Source organism: Falco naumanni, chromosome Z (genome assembly GCF_017639655.2).
Source record: "Falco naumanni isolate bFalNau1 chromosome Z, bFalNau1.pat, whole genome shotgun sequence".
Taxonomy (NCBI): Eukaryota; Metazoa; Chordata; class Aves; order Falconiformes; family Falconidae; genus Falco; species Falco naumanni.
In genome coordinates this window covers 82,272,006-82,292,329 of record NC_054080.1, presented here as the reverse complement: position 1 = coordinate 82,292,329, position 20,324 = coordinate 82,272,006, and the positions used below count along the sequence as shown (strand labels likewise).

The 20,324-nt window shown below is 41.0% G+C and overlaps 1 protein-coding gene across 3 annotated transcripts in view; it reads left to right on the top strand.

The window, feature by feature from the left end:
• The window catches only part of ST8SIA5 (ST8 alpha-N-acetyl-neuraminide alpha-2,8-sialyltransferase 5), an 82,355-nt gene that overhangs the window by 42,793 nt on the left and 19,238 nt on the right, over positions 1-20,324 (top strand). For 2 of the 3 annotated variants that reach the window (XM_040578960.1, XM_040578959.1), the window contains 3 exons: positions 3,367-3,474; positions 14,889-14,981; positions 17,557-17,643. In XM_040578960.1, the coding sequence (XP_040434894.1) occupies positions 3,367-3,474; positions 14,889-14,981; positions 17,557-17,643 (288 nt within the window). The remainder of the gene's footprint in view (positions 1-3,366; positions 3,475-14,888; positions 14,982-17,556; positions 17,644-20,324) is intronic. The other variant, XM_040578961.1, reaches the window with a different exon arrangement.

The following is a 20,324-nucleotide window of genomic DNA, read 5'->3' as shown; positions in this document are numbered from 1 at the left end:
CTCAGTAATCTTGTTAGAATTAATTCAGGTCAGTGTTTTCAAATATCTCATCCTTAATTTCTACTCTGTCCTGATACTAAAAACCGTTATTCGTGGAAGTTGTTTTTACTGGGAGGAAGAAGTTTATTGTACCCTCACTCCAGAAAATGCAGAGCAGCAGCTTGGTGTCAGTCTTGCAAACTTGTTGTGAGACACACAGTCCTTTAAGCTGTGTAATATTTCTTTGGCAGTGTTTTTTTGCAGTCTATGCATTGTTAACCTCTGGAGTACCTGTTGGAAGAAGAGCACTGTGTGGCTTTCCCTGCCTGGTTCAGGGTCAGACACTAAGCTTGCTCCTGACCCTAAGCTCAGCTCACAACTTTGTCCTTACCATGTAGAAGTGTCAGACCCTTGCTTGCCCTCATTAGATATTTTTGTACCTCAATTAGAACCTCCATCCTGCCATTTCAAAGGTGAGTATTTTAAGCTGTTCATCATAAGACATATCTACCATTCCTCAGTGTTAGTCTTCCTGATCTCCTCTTGGATCTTACCCAAAATGTGCATGTCCTCCTTTCAACTTGGTTCCTCAGCTGCATTACACACTGTTCCCAAAAAAGGCTTGAGAGGAGGGCATTAAAGAGTGGTTTTATAATGTCTTTTGCTTTATGGACAGATTCACCCTCCTCTGCCTTTGAGCATTTTCTTAGCTTTCCTTCCAGCTGTTCCATGTGGAGTGAAGACATATGAAGGGAGAGGATGTTACATAATGTTTTAATTCTTCATTTCATCTGCCTGATATTAGCTATGCTTTGGGAGAGTTCACCTCTGAAGGACACACCAACACCAGCTATTTATCTAGATTAGTGCTTTCTATTTCAGTTTGTAAGTAAACATTTAAGCCCCAAATATCTGATTTAAATCCAATTAAAAAGTACAATTCCAACTTGGTTTTCTCACACTTCTACTCTCTCTCTCCCCATGTATCATTCAATGCTATCCTTAGCAATTAAAACAAATCTTAAAGGCCAGATATATTTAGATGCTTTTTACAAACACATACACATTCAAAAGAAACATGTTTCCATACCACTTACAGTGTGGCAAAAAATGTGTTAGGCTGTCGTACATAGGAATCACAAGTGTTTATTTAAACAAGCCTGAAAGTGAAGGTGTCTTAGTAAAAGTGAGAATTTTCTCATGTTTTATTCGCAACAATATTCTGCTCAGAAGTCATACCTTGGGCAGCCTCAGCTGATTAAAAACTGTCAGAGCAACGTGCAAGGTATGGGACTCCCTGACAAGCCATAGCACTGCATTACCCTGTAACCATTAAAGCATAACCTGTACAGCCTTTGATGTGATTCTTCAAACTGATCACCAAAGTAGCTCCCTGAAAGCTGAATATAGGCTGTAAGTATGCACTGTCATCTCATTTTGCTTATGGCGATCAGCATAGTCTCTTCTACTTGTTTTGATTTTTTGGAAAACAGGAGAATTGCATCCATGTATTTAACTAAGAAATAATCAGAATGTGTCTCCTATGAGCAAAAATTTGGCTTCTGTATTTGAAATGTTCCCATTTTTATACTTAAAAAGTTTTTCTTTGGAAAAGCAAAATTTGACCACTGGAGAACATGCAAGCAATGAAAATGAAAGATTCAGAGGAAGCTTTTCCAATATTTTCATAGTGCTTTTCTCCCACCTTTTGTGGTGGGACATAGCTTGGCAATTTAGCAGGCTAGCTCTCTCCTCACTTCAGAGGGTTGAATGGCTTCCTGCCTTCTTCAGAGTTTCTTCTGCTCCAAAATGCCTTTACCAAAAAGTCTGTTTTCAGTAAAATAAAAAAACCTAACAAAAAGATTAAAAAGCACAAAACATACAAGAATAAACTTCTTATATTCATTCACAATATCTTGGGTTTAGGTCAGAAAGAATGTTTGTGGTGACATGCACTGCACTTCACTTGGGTGGTGGGATTCTTCTGTAATGTGTGCATGCACTGCAAGCAACCCCATGCTCCTTGTACTGCTGATGGAGGGACAGTTTGGGGGATGGATCACTCCCTAGGTTGAAGGCCAGCCTTTGATCGGATGAATGTTTCCCTAAATTAATTGTACTGAGCCAATCTCTACTGAGTTTTAAGAACCAAGACAATTAGCTCATGTGGAAATGCCTGCACTGCAGATACTTAGACAAATTTGTCTTAAAACAACTATGACAACAAGAAGCTATGTGCACACATTTCCGCAATACAGAACAAATAAACCCCTATTACGTGGTTTTGGAGCTGTTTAGAGCAACTCCCCTTTTCTGCTGCAGGGAACAGAGTCCTTATTTTAATGCCCCATGTTGTTCCTCTTAATTTCCTAGGCTTATAACTGCTGCCAAATAGACTAGAGGATGCATGTGGTCTGAGAGTTTCTCCAGTCCTTGTAATAAGCCTGTTGACCAAGAAAACTAGCAGGGTCCTGGATGCCCTTCCTTTCGGGCAAAGCGGGCTGGCAGATTGCAGATTGCTTCCTGGCTGTCCCTGCACAGCCCAACCGGAAAGTTAACTTTCACTATTGGCAGCACCAAATGTTCACAACTCAGCTGCCAGGCTTCTGAAATTATGAAATTGGGTTAAAATGGAGAAGATTAAAAATAACCACCTTCAAGGTTCCTTTTCATTGACTTTTGAGCTAAGGGAAGGATTTGACTCACATTGTCAAATGTTTCTTCAGACCCAGCTTTTTTAAATGCACGTGAGATTTCTACCCAACTCTCAGTGTAATTTCCAGAAGATTGCAGGCACATGGATTTGTGAAAGCTTGGAAAATGTAGTTGAGGTGATTGTGATATACATTGCCTTAAAACATCTTCCCAAACAGGGAAAAGAAGCAATACAGTGTGACATAGAGAAATCATCAAATGACAAATCTTTTGCTAGCATGGGCAACAAATCAGAAGAAGGACCCAGCGCCCACCACATTTAACAACTACAGTAGATGTAAAATTGAAGTTTGGAGTATTTACTTCTTTGGCCCTGTAGCTTTCCACACGTGTCCAGCTTTTTGCACTTGTGTCTCTGGGAACAAAATTTCTAACTTGCTCCGCTCCACACATGCGTATGTTGTCTATAAGCACAGATGATTACTGGCCTTCCAGTTTTGTTGGGGAGTCTAGTGTTGTTTTCAGCCAAGGACTTGTAGAGTCTATAGGAAGTGTAAATTAACTGTGTCCACTAGTAAGATGATGTCTTGTGGTTCTTGGTATCTTTGTATTGTTTTTGATGAATGTGTCATAGTCACATTTCTGTGTTAAGAAAAAGGACATGAGAACTCATGCTGATAGACTTAACCTAATGAATGATATAAAATATCAACTGCCTCATTTTCTTGCTAGAGGGCTGCAGTTTAGCTGGCAGAATGGAGAGGAATTGGCAAATTGGACCGGCACCTTTAATTTCACGGATGACGGAGCAGTGAAGAGTGGCAGTGACACAGGCACCAGGTACCAACACCCCAAAGGAATGACTATGGAGCTCTCTCTCTCTTTGTATGAACCACAAACATGAGTGCAGGCTGTATGAAAACTGAGTTTTGCAGTTTGCTTTTGATACTGCTCCCCATGGCACAGAAAATGCCAGGGATGCCCAAGTGCGGTGCTGTTTTCCCCCTTCAAGGCCTTGGGGCCGTTTTGGAATATGCCATAATCATCCCTGCAGTTCACAGGAGGGTGACTTCCGTGTTGCGGCTTCTCCTATTTCCATTCCCCCACCAATGCTATGTGTCACTGTGGCAGAGTGGGAGAGCGGGACTTTGGTGGAAAATGTCTCAACATGACAATATTGATGCACACAGAGTGCACTGGAAAATCTGGCCCAAGGCTTTCTTTACAATAGAATATGTATTCTAAAAAACCATAGTTTAACTTGAAATCTTTCCAGGGTCTAGTAGGGGAAAAGTGTTCTATCAAGATAAGACTGAAGTGTTTCCTTTATTTACACTGTTTTGAACATATGAGAAGCACTGATGTGCTGTTGCAGTTTTTGTACTTACTAGTTTCTAGTAGGATCTTTTTGACTGATGCGTATCTGCAGGGTAATGAAGAGCCATGTGCATAGTCAGGACACTGCCTGCAGCTGTGCCTAAAGAGCTCCATAGCTATCGCAGGTCATCTGCATAAATCTGGGTACTGGGCGAATATTTGGGGCATCTTCCTGGAACCTCAGTTGTAGAGGTTGAAAGTCCTGAGCCATGCATAGTATCAACTTCAATAAGTAGTGGGGAAATCTTAGAAAGATTGTGAGTTAAAGAAAAAAGAAAATGAATTAAAAGAAGCTTACATTTAATACCTATGTATATATAAAACTCTCTCTGGATAAAGTATGTATTTTATTTAAAATATCATCGTTTTGGTAACCATACACCACTACAGCTGTGGACCTGATAGCATTTCATAGGCAAGCAGAAGTTCAGTCTTACCTGCCAAAAATCATCCAGTCTCACTGAACCGCAGCAATGCTGCAATTCCTGTTAAGGCTCTTCACTGTAATGTAATTGGTATGAGTGTTACCTGCAACTCGACTGGTTTAACTAGTTAAGGTTCTTTATAAAAAGAACCAACTTAAGAGCGAGGGCAAAATGGTTCATTCCATGTCTGTCTGTCTGTCTCTATCTAGCTGTCTGTTTATCTATATCTACTTTTTTTGCCTTTTTTGTGTATGCATCCATAGTCTACATGGAAAATTTTCCATTTAGGCACTAGGCATATCAAGGAAGTGAATGAGGCACAAAGACAGATATCTTCTTGAAGACATGGGAAATTAATAAATCTAGATTTCCCCTCTAGGTACCCTTGGTAGAGACAATTGAACCATCATTGACTGCAGGATGGGGAACCAAAACCCTGGACTGCAAGATGCATACTAGTTGTGAGGCACTAAACAACAGTACTATTCTCCATCTGTTTAGTTTCTTCAAATACAAAGAGGATCAGGATGCAAGTGGTTTTTACACAAACAGGCTCAAACTGCACAACCTAGGTATAGATTTAAAAGGTTATGACACTAATAAAAGATGCAAATTTCTAATTTTGTGTTGTGTTAATGACTTTGGAGCTGAAAGATGGGGATTTTGAGTTAGGGATAAGTCTAACTGCAACATATATTGCCCATAAGTGTGTTATAGATATTATCCATTTGTCTACTGTCTGAAAGCTGAGAATACAGCAAAATAAAAATAGTATAAATGTGGAGGTGAAACTGTGTGGTGGATAACTGCAGAGCTATGTCATAAATTGTTTACTATTTACCTTTGATCACCTTTCTTACTGTGCTATCTCTAGATACCTCCTGAGACTGTTACTCTGAAACTCAACTTCAGGCTGTTGATATAAATTGAACACAAGCCTTTCTGTAATGAATAATTCTTTCCACCAAATGGAAAACTTACAGACTACATTTTACTGACCTGATGTTACTTGTGTATGTTTACAGGTCTACAGAGAGTCACCTAAAGTGCTCAAAACTAATTATATGTCAGTATATGCAGAGTAAATACTTTTCATTGCATGTCTCTGCAGTTTATTCTGTGTTATCACCTCCTTGTAAAAGGTTTGGTGTTTAAAGGTATTAATTGAAATATATATTAATATGTTTTTCATTAGAGTATATAATTTATATAGACTCATGTTTATTCATACATATGTGGTATCAACCCATGTATATTCTCTAACTACACTTTATCTTTTGGTTATGTAACTTCATACATGGTGTAGAGACACTGACAACTCAGTCTGTGGGAGTGATTTGTTAGATGAAAATGGACTTCCAAAGCAAAGACACACTAGAGAATAGGTGCATTAGCATTGCAAGATAGCCAGACTTCAGGAGAGTAGTGGCCATATCAAAAACAACGAAAAGTGAAGACTAAACGATGCATGAAAATGATCAGGTAGGACAGAAACAAAGAATGTCATGATGTCATGTCATCTGATTTCAGTAGAAACTGATTTAGACCTTAACTAATATACAAAGTTAAAATGTGGCTTGCAATTGGAATGTTTTTCACTGTCCGGAGGAGTTCATTACAGTATTTCAGAAAATGACCCCTACTCTGATTGGAGACAGCTCCACTGTGCAGAGTAACCAAACTAACCAAGCCTTTTCATCCCGGTGCATAAGACGCTTCTCCAGATTGTGTAGAACCAGTCCACGGAGATAAAAACGAATATCATGAGCTTGGCTCAGTGTGTGGTGCAACTGAGAGTGTGGATCATGTTTGCGGCATCTAATATTGCTGTGGGTAGACGCCCAACAGAGGTCTCTATTTTGGGGCTTTTTGGCTTCCAAAAGCTTTGTTTGATGCATATTGCATTGCTGCAGGTCTTCTAGGTAGCAAAGATGTTGTGAATACTTGTGAGTAGTAAAAGTGAAACACTCAATGACACTCCAAACCATAGTGACGTGTGCTTTAAACCAAAGGAGGACTAGATGGGCTGCAGGATCTTTGAAACACCCACTCAGATGCAAGGTCAACCAATTGTTGAATACTGGCTTTTTTTTGGTTCGTACGTATCAGCCATTGCTGAGATTTCTACCTTTTGCTTCATATCTTGTGCTAAGTATTACAAACCTTACAACATCCTTGTGGGGAATTAGGTAAAGGGTTCTATCTGATGCTGGTTATAAGAAGTAATATATGCAAATGCTTCCTAGAACCCTGATTCCTCTGTTCTCCTTTTAATATATTTTGCAGCTTATTGGGATTATGAATCTTCATGGCTGAAGCATTTTTTGTTGCCAAGAACCTGCCTTAATGATATGATGATCTATCTTTGGTTGGGTTATGATGTTCTCTGCCACCTTCTATGTGAGCTGAAGATAAGGTTTGATGTAGGACTTAGGTGGTGAAACCACAGAAGCCTTTGATGAGCAAATGGAGATGTGACCTTTGTACTTTTGGGTCTGTTGATTTGTACTCTGAATTCTCCAGTATGACAGTTCTGGAACTTTGTCCCCAGTGGCTGCAAAATAAAATATAATTAATTTAATTCATCAAATACACATTTTACAAGAGTGAATGGAAGGGCTTGAGCCATCAGACCTCATTGACCAGGACAGGAGCTGAGGATGTTCCTTAAGTCATAGTGCTGAACTCCTCATACAGAAATACTAAAATTTTAAGAACCACAAGAAAAAAAAAAAAGGCATTGACTGCAATGATAAATTAAAATGTGTTTTTTTGAGTTGTTATTGATGTATAAGCGTTGTCATGTGTTTTGTTATGCCTCCCAGGTGGTCATACGGATAACAACATCAGCAGTTTATTTCAGTTAGTGTTGGGAATGGATTTGATTAAAACAGCTAAACAGCAGTTTATTAAAAACTATAGAGATCTGAAATTACATTGGTAAAATAGGACTTCCTGCAACATACCCCACTGCTGCTCATCAGGAGCTGATGTTGTTTTAATAAACTGAGTGTGCAAGAAGAAAGTGTCCCTAAACCTAAAATTCCATATAGTCTCCAATAAATCATTCTAGGGGTGTCACATTGTACAGTGGGAAAACCTCTAAAGGAAGGTGCATGGCAGGCTGTGTGAGACAAGCCCCTGGAAGCATGAGGGTAGCAGTGTTGGTTTGGAAGTGTGGTCGGCAAGGTGGGCTTATCCCAGGTGGATAAACAATCTGCAGGAGGCAACCTGGAGTTTGCTACGTCATTTAGGGCTGTTTCTGCCTTAGCTCCGGCTGTTACATGCACAGATGTTGCAGTACAGCTGTATTGGACAGTACATTAGACTGAAATTGTAGAGAGGCTTGAGTCCCAAATAAGTGGCTGTGGCTTTGACAGGAGTGGGTGTTTGGTGAATTCACAGTGCTAATGTGGTATTGGGCAGCAGAGCCAAGCAATCCCAAATGATCTGTGTGTTGAGACATGAAGACAGGAGATCAAAGTCAGAGTGACAGTGAGCAGCCAGTGCCAGTTTGCCAGGAGCTTTCCTAGTCATGTTGAGAAACATATCCTCAGGGTATCACAGCTATCTCCTTAACTGTACAGATGTGTAAACCGTCTGTGAAGTCACAGTACCAGATCAAATAAGGAATCCAGAAAAGGAGCACCTCTGAGATATGACAGATAGATGCATGTGATTTTCTAAGGTTACTTGGGAGGTATGTAGAGCTATCAATGAACTGCTTTTAAAGGACAGAAATACAAAAGCCATTCCTCTTCAGTGGAAGATCAAAGTTATGAATCTGGGGCTGGTTTGAGGAAGCACTTTTTTTTTTTTTTTTTTTTTTTTCTTTAAAGTAAAAATCTTTAATTTAGAATATAGAGTATCTTGGGAAACTGCCTTTGACTTGGTGGATGGACATTTCTGATGCCATCTGTTATCAAGTCCCAGAAAAACTTGTGACACTGTAAGGAGACAAATCTAGGGAACTTTTCAAAATACTCTGGATGGGTGATCAACAGGTTTATGAGTTAATAGCTTTTAACCTTAGCTGCAAGAATCTCCTGGGAAACATGAGTGTCTGTACAAGAATTCCAGCTCCTGAATTTTTCTTGATTACTCTGGTTCTTCTAGAAAGAAAACCAGCCTTGAACTAAAGATGCCATTTCTATCTTTAGCTTCCAGGAACTGCATACTATTTTTCCCTGCTATACTATATGGAGAAGCTTCCTGCCATTAGTAATTGCTTCCTGGTGCAGTGTCTCCCTACTCAGTCACCATATGTTTAGATTAAGCTTCATATGCCTCTCATACTTTTTAGAACCAAGATAATTTCTGCAGGTCCTTTTGTAACTCTCGCCAGTGTTTCAAACCCTCAGAAATGAATATCAGAACTGGATGCAGTAACTCAGAATATATATACACGTTATATATACAAAGATGTATGACCATGATCTCTTGCTTATATTTTCATTTTTTTACATGACAGTTTATAGTGACACATTTTGTTCCTAACTACAGCCACATACTGAAACTTCGTGATCAGTTAGACATCTGCGATGTCTAGTAGCATTAGAGTTGAAGGTGGTAAAAGATTAAACCAGTTAATGCCAGTGATACTGGTATCAGCAGGTGGTAGCCAGGAAGAATGTGAACCATCTTTTTTTATATTTGTTGTTCCCGGGGAGGAGATAGTCAAATAGTTGCATCAACCTGTATAAGAGAAGACTATTGCTTCTCTAGCAATGTGCTCCTCCTTTGTGCCCACAGCACCTTCTCTCTCAGTTCAGTCTTTCAAGCACCACCCTGTTGTGGACAAGTCAGCTCAGGCTCTCAAATGGCAGAACATGCAGCAATGTCATTTTTTGTGCCACAGCCCTAGTGAAATGTAAATTAATATAAGGGCATCAAACATCTGTGCTTCCACTTGCCGATTCACAGAGTAGGAGGATCTCATTTAACCTCAGTACAACCACGGGTGTTTTCTTTGCAAGGTGTAGTATGAAAGGTCAGTATGATTTCCATCGACTTCAGAGGCTGCTCTTGTTCGTGGTGGTAACTGTGTAGTCTAGGCTGTGTCTATGAGACCAGAGCCCGAGGTTCTGGTTCCTGCTGCCACAGACTTACCTGTCAATCAGCCTCTACATCAGCTCCTTTGTCTGCCAGACAGGGATTGTGCCTTCCAAATGGGGTCAGAGTAATCTTAGGAGAATATACCATGGGAAGTGATAGGATGCACTCTTTGAGGGGAAAAAAAATCACTGTATTGATGTCAGGCCCTTAAACCTTTTGACCAAATCTTGCAGTTTTTTATGTTATCACGTGGAAATATTAATAGAAGCAAAGGCTAGTGGGATTTGTTCACTCACAGTGTGCTCTCTGATGAAGTCAACACCTAGTTTGCTCTGCTCTGGATGAGTTTTCCAGCACCCCACAGCCATGATATGCTCCACCTCAGCAGTATTTTTGCTACAAGCGTCTGCAGAACCCATGGTGGCCTTGTCTGATGACTGGGAGTCCCCATGTGCTTTGGGAACTGTGTTCTGGCATACTTACAAGTTTCCTGAGTAAGGAAGGTGAGTCTAGACCCAAGGCTGGCCATGGATCTTGCCATAGTGATGAGCACAGGCATTGCTAATTAAACAGTTCTCTTAATAAATATTTAGTAGATGCCTGCAGGGGTTGGTTCATTTATTCCCATTTCTTACTCACTGGATAGTGTATATTTTTTGAAAGATCTTTGGTTTTCCTGCAGGGTAGGTGGAATTCTTCCTGTGATACTTTACTCTCTTGTGGGGTAAGTGCTGCAGCCTCACTGCAAACGGTGCAGAACTGGCACTGCAGGAATAAGTGAAATGAGAAGGCGGCTTGTGCAGGAGCAAATGGTCTTGTTTAAAAGATGCCTGACAATTGCGCTCAATTATATTTTAAAGCTTTTGTTCAATATATCAGACAAATCAGTGCCTCAATCCAAGTGTCACTTGGAGGCAGGATTGAAGTCTCAGGCTTTTAGTTCATGTAGCATGATCAAGTAAAGCGTACTTTTGATCAAAGCAGGAGCAGCCCAACTGCAGATGATCAAAGACCTAAGAGTTAGCTGGTGTACTGGGAAACCAATTCTGTCTCTCACTAGTGAGATCAGTAGGCTGCTCAGCTGGAAGTGAGGTTGCAATGGGAGACATGAAGGTTAGAAAAGAAGAAAGTCTCCGTTAGCCAAAGATGGAAAATTAAAGAGTGAATAGCATCTCATTTCTGGGCATTCAGTACTGAAAGCCATAAAAAAAAAAGAAAAAAAAAAAGAGTCGTCTCTGAGTACTTGCAGCTTTTATGGTGTTCAGATATAGGAACTGATCCTGGAAAAATGTTGTAGATTTGAAAGCTACAATTGACCTGAATGGACATTGAGCAGCGAGTTGTGTGTAGTGCCCGGTACCCTGGGAAAATGCAATTCCTCATGCATCTGTGCCGTTTGTTGTGATTCGGTTGTAGCTTGTTCTCTATTGTAAAGAATTACGATTCCTTATGTTGGTTTTCCCATAAGCTTCTGACCTTTGAAGGATAAAGGTTTTTTAGATTTCAGAAAGGGAAGCAAAAGCAGGCAGATGACATTCTGGCAGTGACATATCAACTCTGTTTTATGGATATAAAACATGACTGTCATTCTTGTAAAACTGAAACACAGCCTGTTTCCGTAGCAAGAGGAACAGTGTAGTCAGGTTTGTCACTTGTCACTGATCAAGAGCATAAATCAAAATAAACTGCACTACATCCTTGCTTCTTAGCTGGATATCAGACTGAGGAAGATGATGGGGAGGACAGTTTCCATTTGTGCTAATTAAGCTTTCTGACAGGCAAATGTATCTTCGTTCATGGGGGACTGCATGGTTTAGAGTGGGAGTTAATAGGCAGAAACAGCACTCGGAGCCCAGTGAGTGGGTGAGACTGATGCTTCCTCTGGGAGAGTGTGGTGGGGGCTGGTGTCCAAACACTCCCAGCAGGACCATACCCTGCAAGCGGAGGAGCTGGGTTTAAAGGACATCCGCGGGGGCTGAAGGAACCCGTGTTCCTTGTGCTAGAGCCCGGTGTCATGCAAAAGCTGTATTCTGGGAAAGTACAATGTGAAGCACTTATGTGGGAAGAGGTTGGCTGGTGCTCCAGGGAACTGCCTTTGCTAATTTGTCTCGATGTCTGTAGCAGGGGGGGAGTTGCTGTGAAGCAAATAAATAGCATCTACACTCCTAGGAGAAAGAGAGGAATCCTTTTGTTTTGGTCTGTTGACCATATACCATCTTGCAAATCCCTTAATGCTGTTGTAGCATCATTAATGCTTGCAACCTAAGCACTGCAGCATCAGTAGCACTAACAAGGAGGCTTAGTGTCTGGCTGTCTGCTTCAGATGTGGTTCAGGGATTATGAATGACAGCCCAGATGATGATTATTATTCAGTGGGTCAAGCACACTGAGTTAGTTTCCGTTGAGCTCACCCCGTGGCCAGTAACATCTTCTCTCTGTTCAGTGCAGAAGTGACACCACCACCACCGTTGATGTCCCCTGCCTTTGGCCCAGGAGGCACGTGTCCCATCGGCAGTGTGTCATTCAGCCTGTTTTGCAGATCCTCCCTCTGCACTTCCACAAGGTGCCAAATGGTGAATTTGATGCTCCCAGTGGCTCTACAGGAAAAGCTGGAGTGATTGTGAGAGAGACTTGCAGGACAGTCCTGTGCTTTTTGAAGCTGTAGGCTAATGGAATAATTTCCCTACAAATGCAATGCTGCCTTTGGATTTCTTTTCAGATTCAGAAGTGGTTTATTTTTTACGTAGCCCTTTCCTCCTCACCCTTCTGCCTTTTTGGTAACGCACCCTTTTTCATTTCTACTTTTGGTTTGTGGGTTGGTTAAACAGGCAATGATCAAAGGGAATGGCTGGGACTCAGGAAATTTCATCTCTGTTTCATAAAATGACGTTTTTGTTTCCTGTGCCATGGGCTGAAGCCAGCTTTCCCCTGCTGCGGCGTTCCCACGTGATAGCATGTGCTGTTTGACATCCAAGCTGCAGTTCTCTAACTTAGCAGCAGAGCCAGAAGTGCACATGTGTTAATCTAGACTTTTGCCATTCTTATCTTTCCTGAGGCACATACAATGTACTGAAATCCAGTGTGAGGTGAAAGACGTGGATGAGGCTGATAGCCATTGCTATCCCCCTTATGCCCCTTTAAAATTCTGTTCCCAGTAAGAAGTCCTATGGTGTTGGCTCCACAGAGAGAGGTTTCAGTTCTGTTGGGGAAGTGTATCTGCAGTACATCCACACAGGGCTTTGGCCTGGTGCAACTGGGTGAGCTTTTAATGCAATTTCAGTTGGAGCTTTCAAAAAGCAGTTCAGCTTTCAAAATATGCTTATTGCTGAGCTCCATCTCAACAAGCCAAATATGCAGGAAATGTGCCAGTGCAAAGGATTTGAGCCACTCTTTAAAGGCTGAATGCCCAGGTGAATGATTGAGTTGGAAGGAGAGCCGAAGCCTTTTGATGAGAGACCAGATGAAGGTTCATGTTACGTGAACTATACCTCAGGAAGTCTTTTCCCAGATTTGTCACTGATTATGGAGTGCTTTAACTATGTAATTTCCTCTACAAAACTCATAAAAACACATTGGTTGCCTTGAAGACTCTGCAAACACATTTCCAAATAGTCAGATTTTTTAAAGATTGCTGAGCTATGTTTTTTTTTCCTGACAGTAATAATTTTACTTCTTTGTTAGGAATTTATGATGTTCTCCTCCTGCAACCTTCCAGGCAGTTTCCTCCTTTCAGTCTCAAGGTTTGTGCCCCTTACTGGATCACAGAAGTGGTTGGTTTGAGATTTGGCAGAACTGAGGTGGTGAAAACCTCTGGGAGAGGTGGAGACGCTTTGTAGAGCAGGGTTTGACAGGATGGAAATGTTCTCAGCTGGTAGCAGATTGCTTTGGGAGGTTCTTGGGCCTTTTCCAATCACATACTATAGTCCCTTTCTCCCTTCTATGAGTTTCTGTCTTCCCTGCCTCATCAGATTGATTTCTGGATGTACTTACAAGGCAAAATTCAGAAGCTGTTTGCTTCTGGATGCTTCTGGACTTCGGAGGCCCTGTTGGAGACACCTAGAGATGTTGTTTTCTGGACACTCTACCTTCCTACAGTTCTCCTGGGAGGTGTGAGTGCTTAGCACTTCTCCAGAACAGATCAGTTTTGGAGCCCCCACCCCCCCAGTTTTGGTATCAACTATAAACATGAACTACTAAGGAAACTAACAAGGCTTTCCTACCTAAGGGTTATATGTTCAGAACTGAACAGACATTCAGGTCAAACATGAATTTTGATGTTATTTTAAAAAGACACAAAACTAAAATATTACATTTCCAATGATGGTTTAAATAAAGCTTTTCCACGAATCCTGGATTTTCTTTTCATATTGAAAATTCGAAAGATCGTTTGGAGTTAACAGCCTCATGAGTTCTGAGATTTTAAAGGATCCATGAAAAGAATTTGCTGTGGCCTTGGTCATAATACCTATTCCTTCAGGTCATGTCCTTGTATTTCTTCATTATGCTCCTAACTGCTGTATGGGTATGCGCAGTTCTTAGGTATGAGATTTTAATACAGACTTCTAATGATAAGTAGGTGAAACTGTTACAAAGGTTGATTTAAACCCTAAATCATCTTTGTCATTTTAATACAGCCTCATTGATTTTACTGGACAGTCTGGGCTTTTTCTCTGGCCCCTAAACATGAGTAGCTACCATTGTGTTTTACTGCCTCTTCCCTCCAGTCTGATGTCTAAGGTGGAGGAATTTAACCAAAATAGTAAATATTTATGCCTTTATTTTAATTAAAAATAGCATTTCATTTGTGCTGTGTCTGAGCATTCATTTCCTTTCATTATTGAAATGATCTCAAATTTTTTTGAGAAGAAAATCCCAGCTTCCCTTCCCCTCCCAATATACCAAAAAAGTAAATCCTAATGAAAAACTCAGTTGTGCACAGCTATGCAACAGTCTCCACAGACAAGCTGCAACCTCCAGCACTTTACTTTCAACCTAAGAGCAAAAGTTGAGGTAAATTTTTTTAAAATTTTCCCCACATTGAGACACCCAAAGGATGGGAACAGTGTTCCCAAAATGAAGTGATCAGTGTTTTCTCCCTGACTTTCAGCGTCAGCTGCTATGTGCTGACTACTGGAAAAGGTAGCTAGTCCTTGTTGGCACCAACTACGAGTTAGATGAACTCTTGTAGGGATGGACAAACTGGACGTGGGTGCCTGTTCTACAACCAGCAACATCTGTGTTTTCCTGTGAAGCAATAACCTGCCTATGGGCCAGACAGTGTACTCTCAAGTTAGGCAAAAATCGTAGATCACAACTTTAAGGAAGTTTCTGTTGATGTGTAAGAAAAGTATTCTACTCTAAGCCTTATTTAGAATCTTTTTTCTTGTTCTTTTTCAGGTATTTTGAGTTTTATGAAGGACCTTTGGAATACAACTCTACCAAATGCCTGGAATTACGGCAGGACATCATTGAGGTGAAGGTTTTGTCTATGTAAGTATGAATGAATGCTTGCTAAAAGGATTACTTTTCAGGCAGATGAAAATTGTTACTTACAATGATATTGTCAAAAGATGCAAAACTCAAGAGATCCCATCAATAGGGACCTTGTCAAGGATTCCTGAGGTTCTCTTGTACATCAAGTAGTGACATTTGAATTTGATCTGAGGTCTGTTTGGAAATATGGAGGCTTTTCACATACATTGAGGCATTTTGGTCAGGCCTGGTATCACTGGAATTAAGTACTGTGTTTGTACTATTATATTCCAGGGAACTGAAGAGTAAGAGCAGCCAGACTGACTCAGAGGCTTAAGGCTCTGTCATTGACAGTGGCCAGTAGTGAAGAATAAGAAATGAAGTGAAAAGGTTAGCCCTTCCTGATAACAAATACTGCCATGAGGACTTGCTGAGTGGTAGATGGTGACTAAAGTACAGTAACTGAAGTGGACAATAGATCTCTCTATTAATTTGTTTTGATCTTTTCTGAACCCATTTGTATTTTTGGCCTCCTCAATCAGCGATGAGTTTCACAACTTAATAACATGCAGTAAAAAGTAGGAAAATGTGATTCTGAGAAACAATAAAGTATGTATAAATTGTCTTTTGTGGTCCTATATGTCAGGAAACTAATTAGGAAACTAAACATCAGGAAGCTAATGAGTTGAGTGAGATGTATCCATGAAGCCATAGTGATGGAACTGAGCAAATGAGTGAGGTTGTCAGTGGAACTCATTGGACAAAGCGTAGCAGGGTATTTTTGTGTTGTCCTTTTGCGTGTTCAGCACTGCACTGAATCTGGATGCTTAGATTATGCCTAATCCCTTACCATAACTAAAACCCCGTGGTTTAGTAGTCTTACCGACGATCCACAAGGGTTGTTAAGGTCTGTAAAGTGCACTGAGCATCTCAGTTGAAAGTGCAGCTATACAAGTGCATAGCATAAAGCAATCAAGACTACAGAAATTACAGTTTTTTGCTCCAGGTCTGCATGATTTTGAGCATGTCTGCCTCACTGGTTTTAAGCACAGAAGAATGTAGGTTATGTCCTTGTCTTCTGTATTTGGTACTGGATGAAGGATACATGAGTAACAACTTTGCACTGCTTGCTGACTTGCAGTGCTTAAAAATAAATAGAAGAGGTGAGAATGTCACACTTTTGCCAGTGTTCTGCTGAAGATGGGGAGTTTTGAATTGCTTTTCTGCATGCTTATCAGATGGTACAGAATTACTCATTTCTCTTGATCTTATCCAATGGCACATAGAAGGTAGTGGACTCCTACTCAGCTAGATACTAGCCTTACTTTTACAATGGATGTCAACTGGCATTAAGCTCTTAGTATGCTGGGCTCTTCTGATGTGTTTGCTTCTAACGTGCTGTATTTCCTAAGTCAGCCCTTATGATAATGGAAGATTTCCAAGTAAATGTGCTTTGGTGGGCTACAGAAAGTACAATATGACCTAATTCCTTCCTGTAACTTCCACAGCCTGGGAAATCAGAAGTTCTACTCACTTTAAATATATAATTATCTTAAAAGTCTCTGCTTTATTGATACATTCAAATCCCTCAAGCCTGAAGAGAACTCATTAAGACCTATCAGTTTGAAGAAATCTCAGACTTCAAAATTTCCTAGCTAGATTATGACATTGCTCCCTAGTTAGTAGATATTTGCAAGGCCTTCATTATCTCTGTTATCCAAATACAGAAGAACATGTATGAACTCTAAGGTAGAAGTGTTTGGAATTGATATCACCAAAAAATGTGTCATCTGGTATCAGCCTAGTAGAAATAGGAGTGTCATTTTGGCGTAACTAAAAGTATATTTATTAACAGAGGGGAAGGGAGAGATCCTTATGTAAAGAGCTTTTCATGTCCTCTTACCATCACAGATGCTTATCCCTACCTGTGTGCTCTTGCAGTTTATAAGATGGATTTAGAATCATAGAATCATAGAATGGTTTGGGTTGGAACAGACCTTAAAGATCATCTAGTTCCAACCCCCTTCCATGGGCAGGGACACCTTCCACTGCACCAGATTGCTCAAATCTCCATCCATCCTGGCCTTTACCAACATTTACCAACAGTGCTGTTTGTAGGATCTCATGGATTAAGATAACCTTTCCAAAATATAATGGTAGTTGGTTGATCAAATTATCTAAAGTATCTTCTTTTCCAGTACCCCCTCTGCTGGGTGCAACTTTTCCCCCCAAAGCTGCTGTAGTTGCCAGACACTCAGAAGCTTCTCAGCAGACTGTGGACACACTTTGGTACAGTAGGTGCTTCTTGCTTGATACTGCATTTTTTTATCCTGAAGAAATAGAGAATATCTATCAGAAATAGAAATCAGTCCTAAACATCTGAGGAGCCCCATCAGTACCTGTGTATATATGGCTTATGGTTGCTATGTCTGAGAAAAAAAAAAGAAAAAAAAAAGATAGATTTTACACTGGTTAGACTGACTGGTTTGCCCTATCAAAAGCCTACTGCATGGTACCCTAGCTGCAGCTGTTTTAGGAAATGAAGCCCTTGTAATAAGTGGTTTTTTTCATTTTCTTTATTTTTATCTTTTAGGGTGAAACAAACAGAATTGTTTGACAGATGGAAGAGCCTACAGATGTGCAAATGGGAGATGAATGTCACAGAAGCTAATTTATTCAAGTAAGAATGGTCCACATTAATGAGACTGGGTGAATTTTACTTTAGTTTGAGTTTAGCTTCCTGAAAGGAGATCAAACTTTCATGTGGATAGCAAGAGTAAGCGTTATAACCCTGTCACTGTTGGAGTGCCATCCTTTTGAATAAATACAGACTTTTTTTCTACTTTAACAAAGTAAACAGCTAGAGTGAAAGAGAACTCTTCTGGCATGTGGAACAGTCTTCCTGGGAAAGGCAGGAAATCTGGTATGGAAAAGATTTCCAGCTATGATTCAGGCAGAAGTGAGGATGGAGCCAAGACTTAATGGCTGTACCCGATAACCCAATTAAAAACTCTGGTTGTGTAAAATGGTAATATCATTGCTGACACTGCAAATTAGGCCTACAAAATACTCAAACCGGACTTTTTTCTGGTGTATTAGGTAGTGTCAGAGTTAGTGTATAACTTCTTTTTTTTTTTTTTAATGGCTTCTCAGCTATTACTCCCAGACTATCTAGATATTTTTTCTGGTTTTCAGAGACTTTTGCATTTTGTTTCTGTAGCACTCTGTCTTCCTTCATGTGACTTTCTTTTTCCTTCTTTGCTGAAGGTCCTCCATTGTCCTTTCAAGATACAACTTTTGAAATTGGTCTTGTGAAGGCAATAATAGAATGAAGCCAAAACAATATTTTAATCTTACATATTGATATATTCAAGAGGCATATTTGAGTAGGTTTAGAGAAAATACATTCTTTCAGAGTAAGTGGAATATAGACTGGTTAAGTTTGTAAGTCACTGGCACAATTCAGAGCTGCTGTTTAGAATAAGGCCCCAAACTTTCTCCCAAATTTTCTTGTGCTATTCCAGGAAATAGCTGTCATGAGTGAATGAGAGAATGTGAAAATGCATGTGCTGAGTTAGTCATTAACATCTTTAAAAATAACTAATTGTTAGTCCCAGGCTCATAGCGGTTTTTCCAACATGAGCTCCACCCGTAAGCTTTTTAGGGTTCTATTGGTAGATTTTTTTCTGGAAATTACTTGGTGGACAATTATCAGAGCCCATTTTGAAGGCAAGAGCCATTCGGTGTTGGAGCCTACTTGGAGTGAGAGAAATAATGATTGTGCTGAGTGCAAGGAGCACATTGATGTATGGAGGCCAGCCCAGAGGTGGGAGCAATGAGAAAGGACTATCTAAAGACCATCAGGAGGACCATGACTCTCCCTCAGGCCACCAACACCAGCCCATTAAGTAAATGATGCCTTGGGGTGACTGGATGAGGGAGCAGGAGCACAAGCAGTATTTTCTTCTATCCTGCCAGTTGCGGGGAATGATGGAGGGTATAATTGGAAGGTCACACAATTCAATACCTGGCTCTGGGCCTGGTGTCAGCAGCTAGATTTTGGGGTTTATGGTCATGGGTCAGTTTACACGGCAGCAGGCCTGCTGGCAACAGATGGGGTTCACCTGTTTCAAAGAGGGAAAATGATCCTAGGTCAGGAGTTAGCAGGGCTTTTTGAGAGAGCTTTAAACTAGTTTCGAAGGGGGAAAGGGAATAACACCAAGCTCCCTATAGATGAGCCTGGGGGCAGCACGCCAGGGTTGGATGCAAGATCAATAGCACAGCTGAAGTGCATCTGTGTCAATGACCAAAGCATGGCCAACAACCAGGAGGAGCTGGAAGCCATTGTGCAGCAGGAGGACTATGACATAATTGCCATCGTGGAAGCGTGGTGGGATAACTTGCATGACTGGAGTGCTGCAATGGATGGCTCCAAACTCTTTAGAAGGGATAGGCAAGGAAGGAGAGGTGATGGGGTAGCCTTGCATCTCAGGGAGTGTTTTGACTGCCTGGAGCTGAATGATGGTGATGATAGAGTTGAGTGTTTATAAGTAAGAATCAAGAGGAGGGCCAACAAGGTGGGTGTTGTGGTGGGAGTCTGTTGTAGACCACCCAACCAGGATGAAGAGACAGATGAAACATTCTGCAAGCAGCTGGGAGAAAAGTCAAGATCACTAGCCCTTGTTCTTATGGGGAACAGCAGCCTATCTCATATTGGCTGGAAATACAACACAGCAGAGAGGAAACAGTCTAGGAGGTTCCTGGAGTGTGTGGAAGAGAACTCCCTGACACAGCTGGTCAGTGAGCCAACCAGGGGACATACCCCACTGGACCTGCTGTTTACAAACAGGGAAGAACTGGTGGGTGGTGAGATGGTTGAAGGACATCTTGGGCACAGCAATCATGAGATGATAAGAATTTTTTATTCTCAGAGAAGTAAGGAGGGGGGTCAGCAGAACTGCTGTCTTGGACTTCTGGAGGGCTGGCTTTGGCCTGTTTAAAAGCCTGGTTAAGAGTCCCTTGGGAGATAGTTCTGAAGAGCCAAGGGGCCCAGGAAGGCTGGACATTCTTCAAGAAGAAAGTCTTCAAGGGGCAGGAACAGGTTGTCCCCAAGTGCTGAAAGACAAGCCAGCAGGGGGGAAGGCTGGCCTGGCTGAACAGAGCTTTGGCTGGAACTCAGGGAAAAAAGGAGAGTTTAGCGCCTTTGGAAAAAGGGGTGGGCAGCTCTGGAGGGCTTTAAGGATGTTGTGAGGTTATGCAGGGTGAAGATTAGAGAGGCAAAAGCCCAGATAGAGCTCAGGCTGGCCAGTGCAGTAAAAGATAACAAAAGATGTTTTTACAAATACATTAGAAACAAAAGGA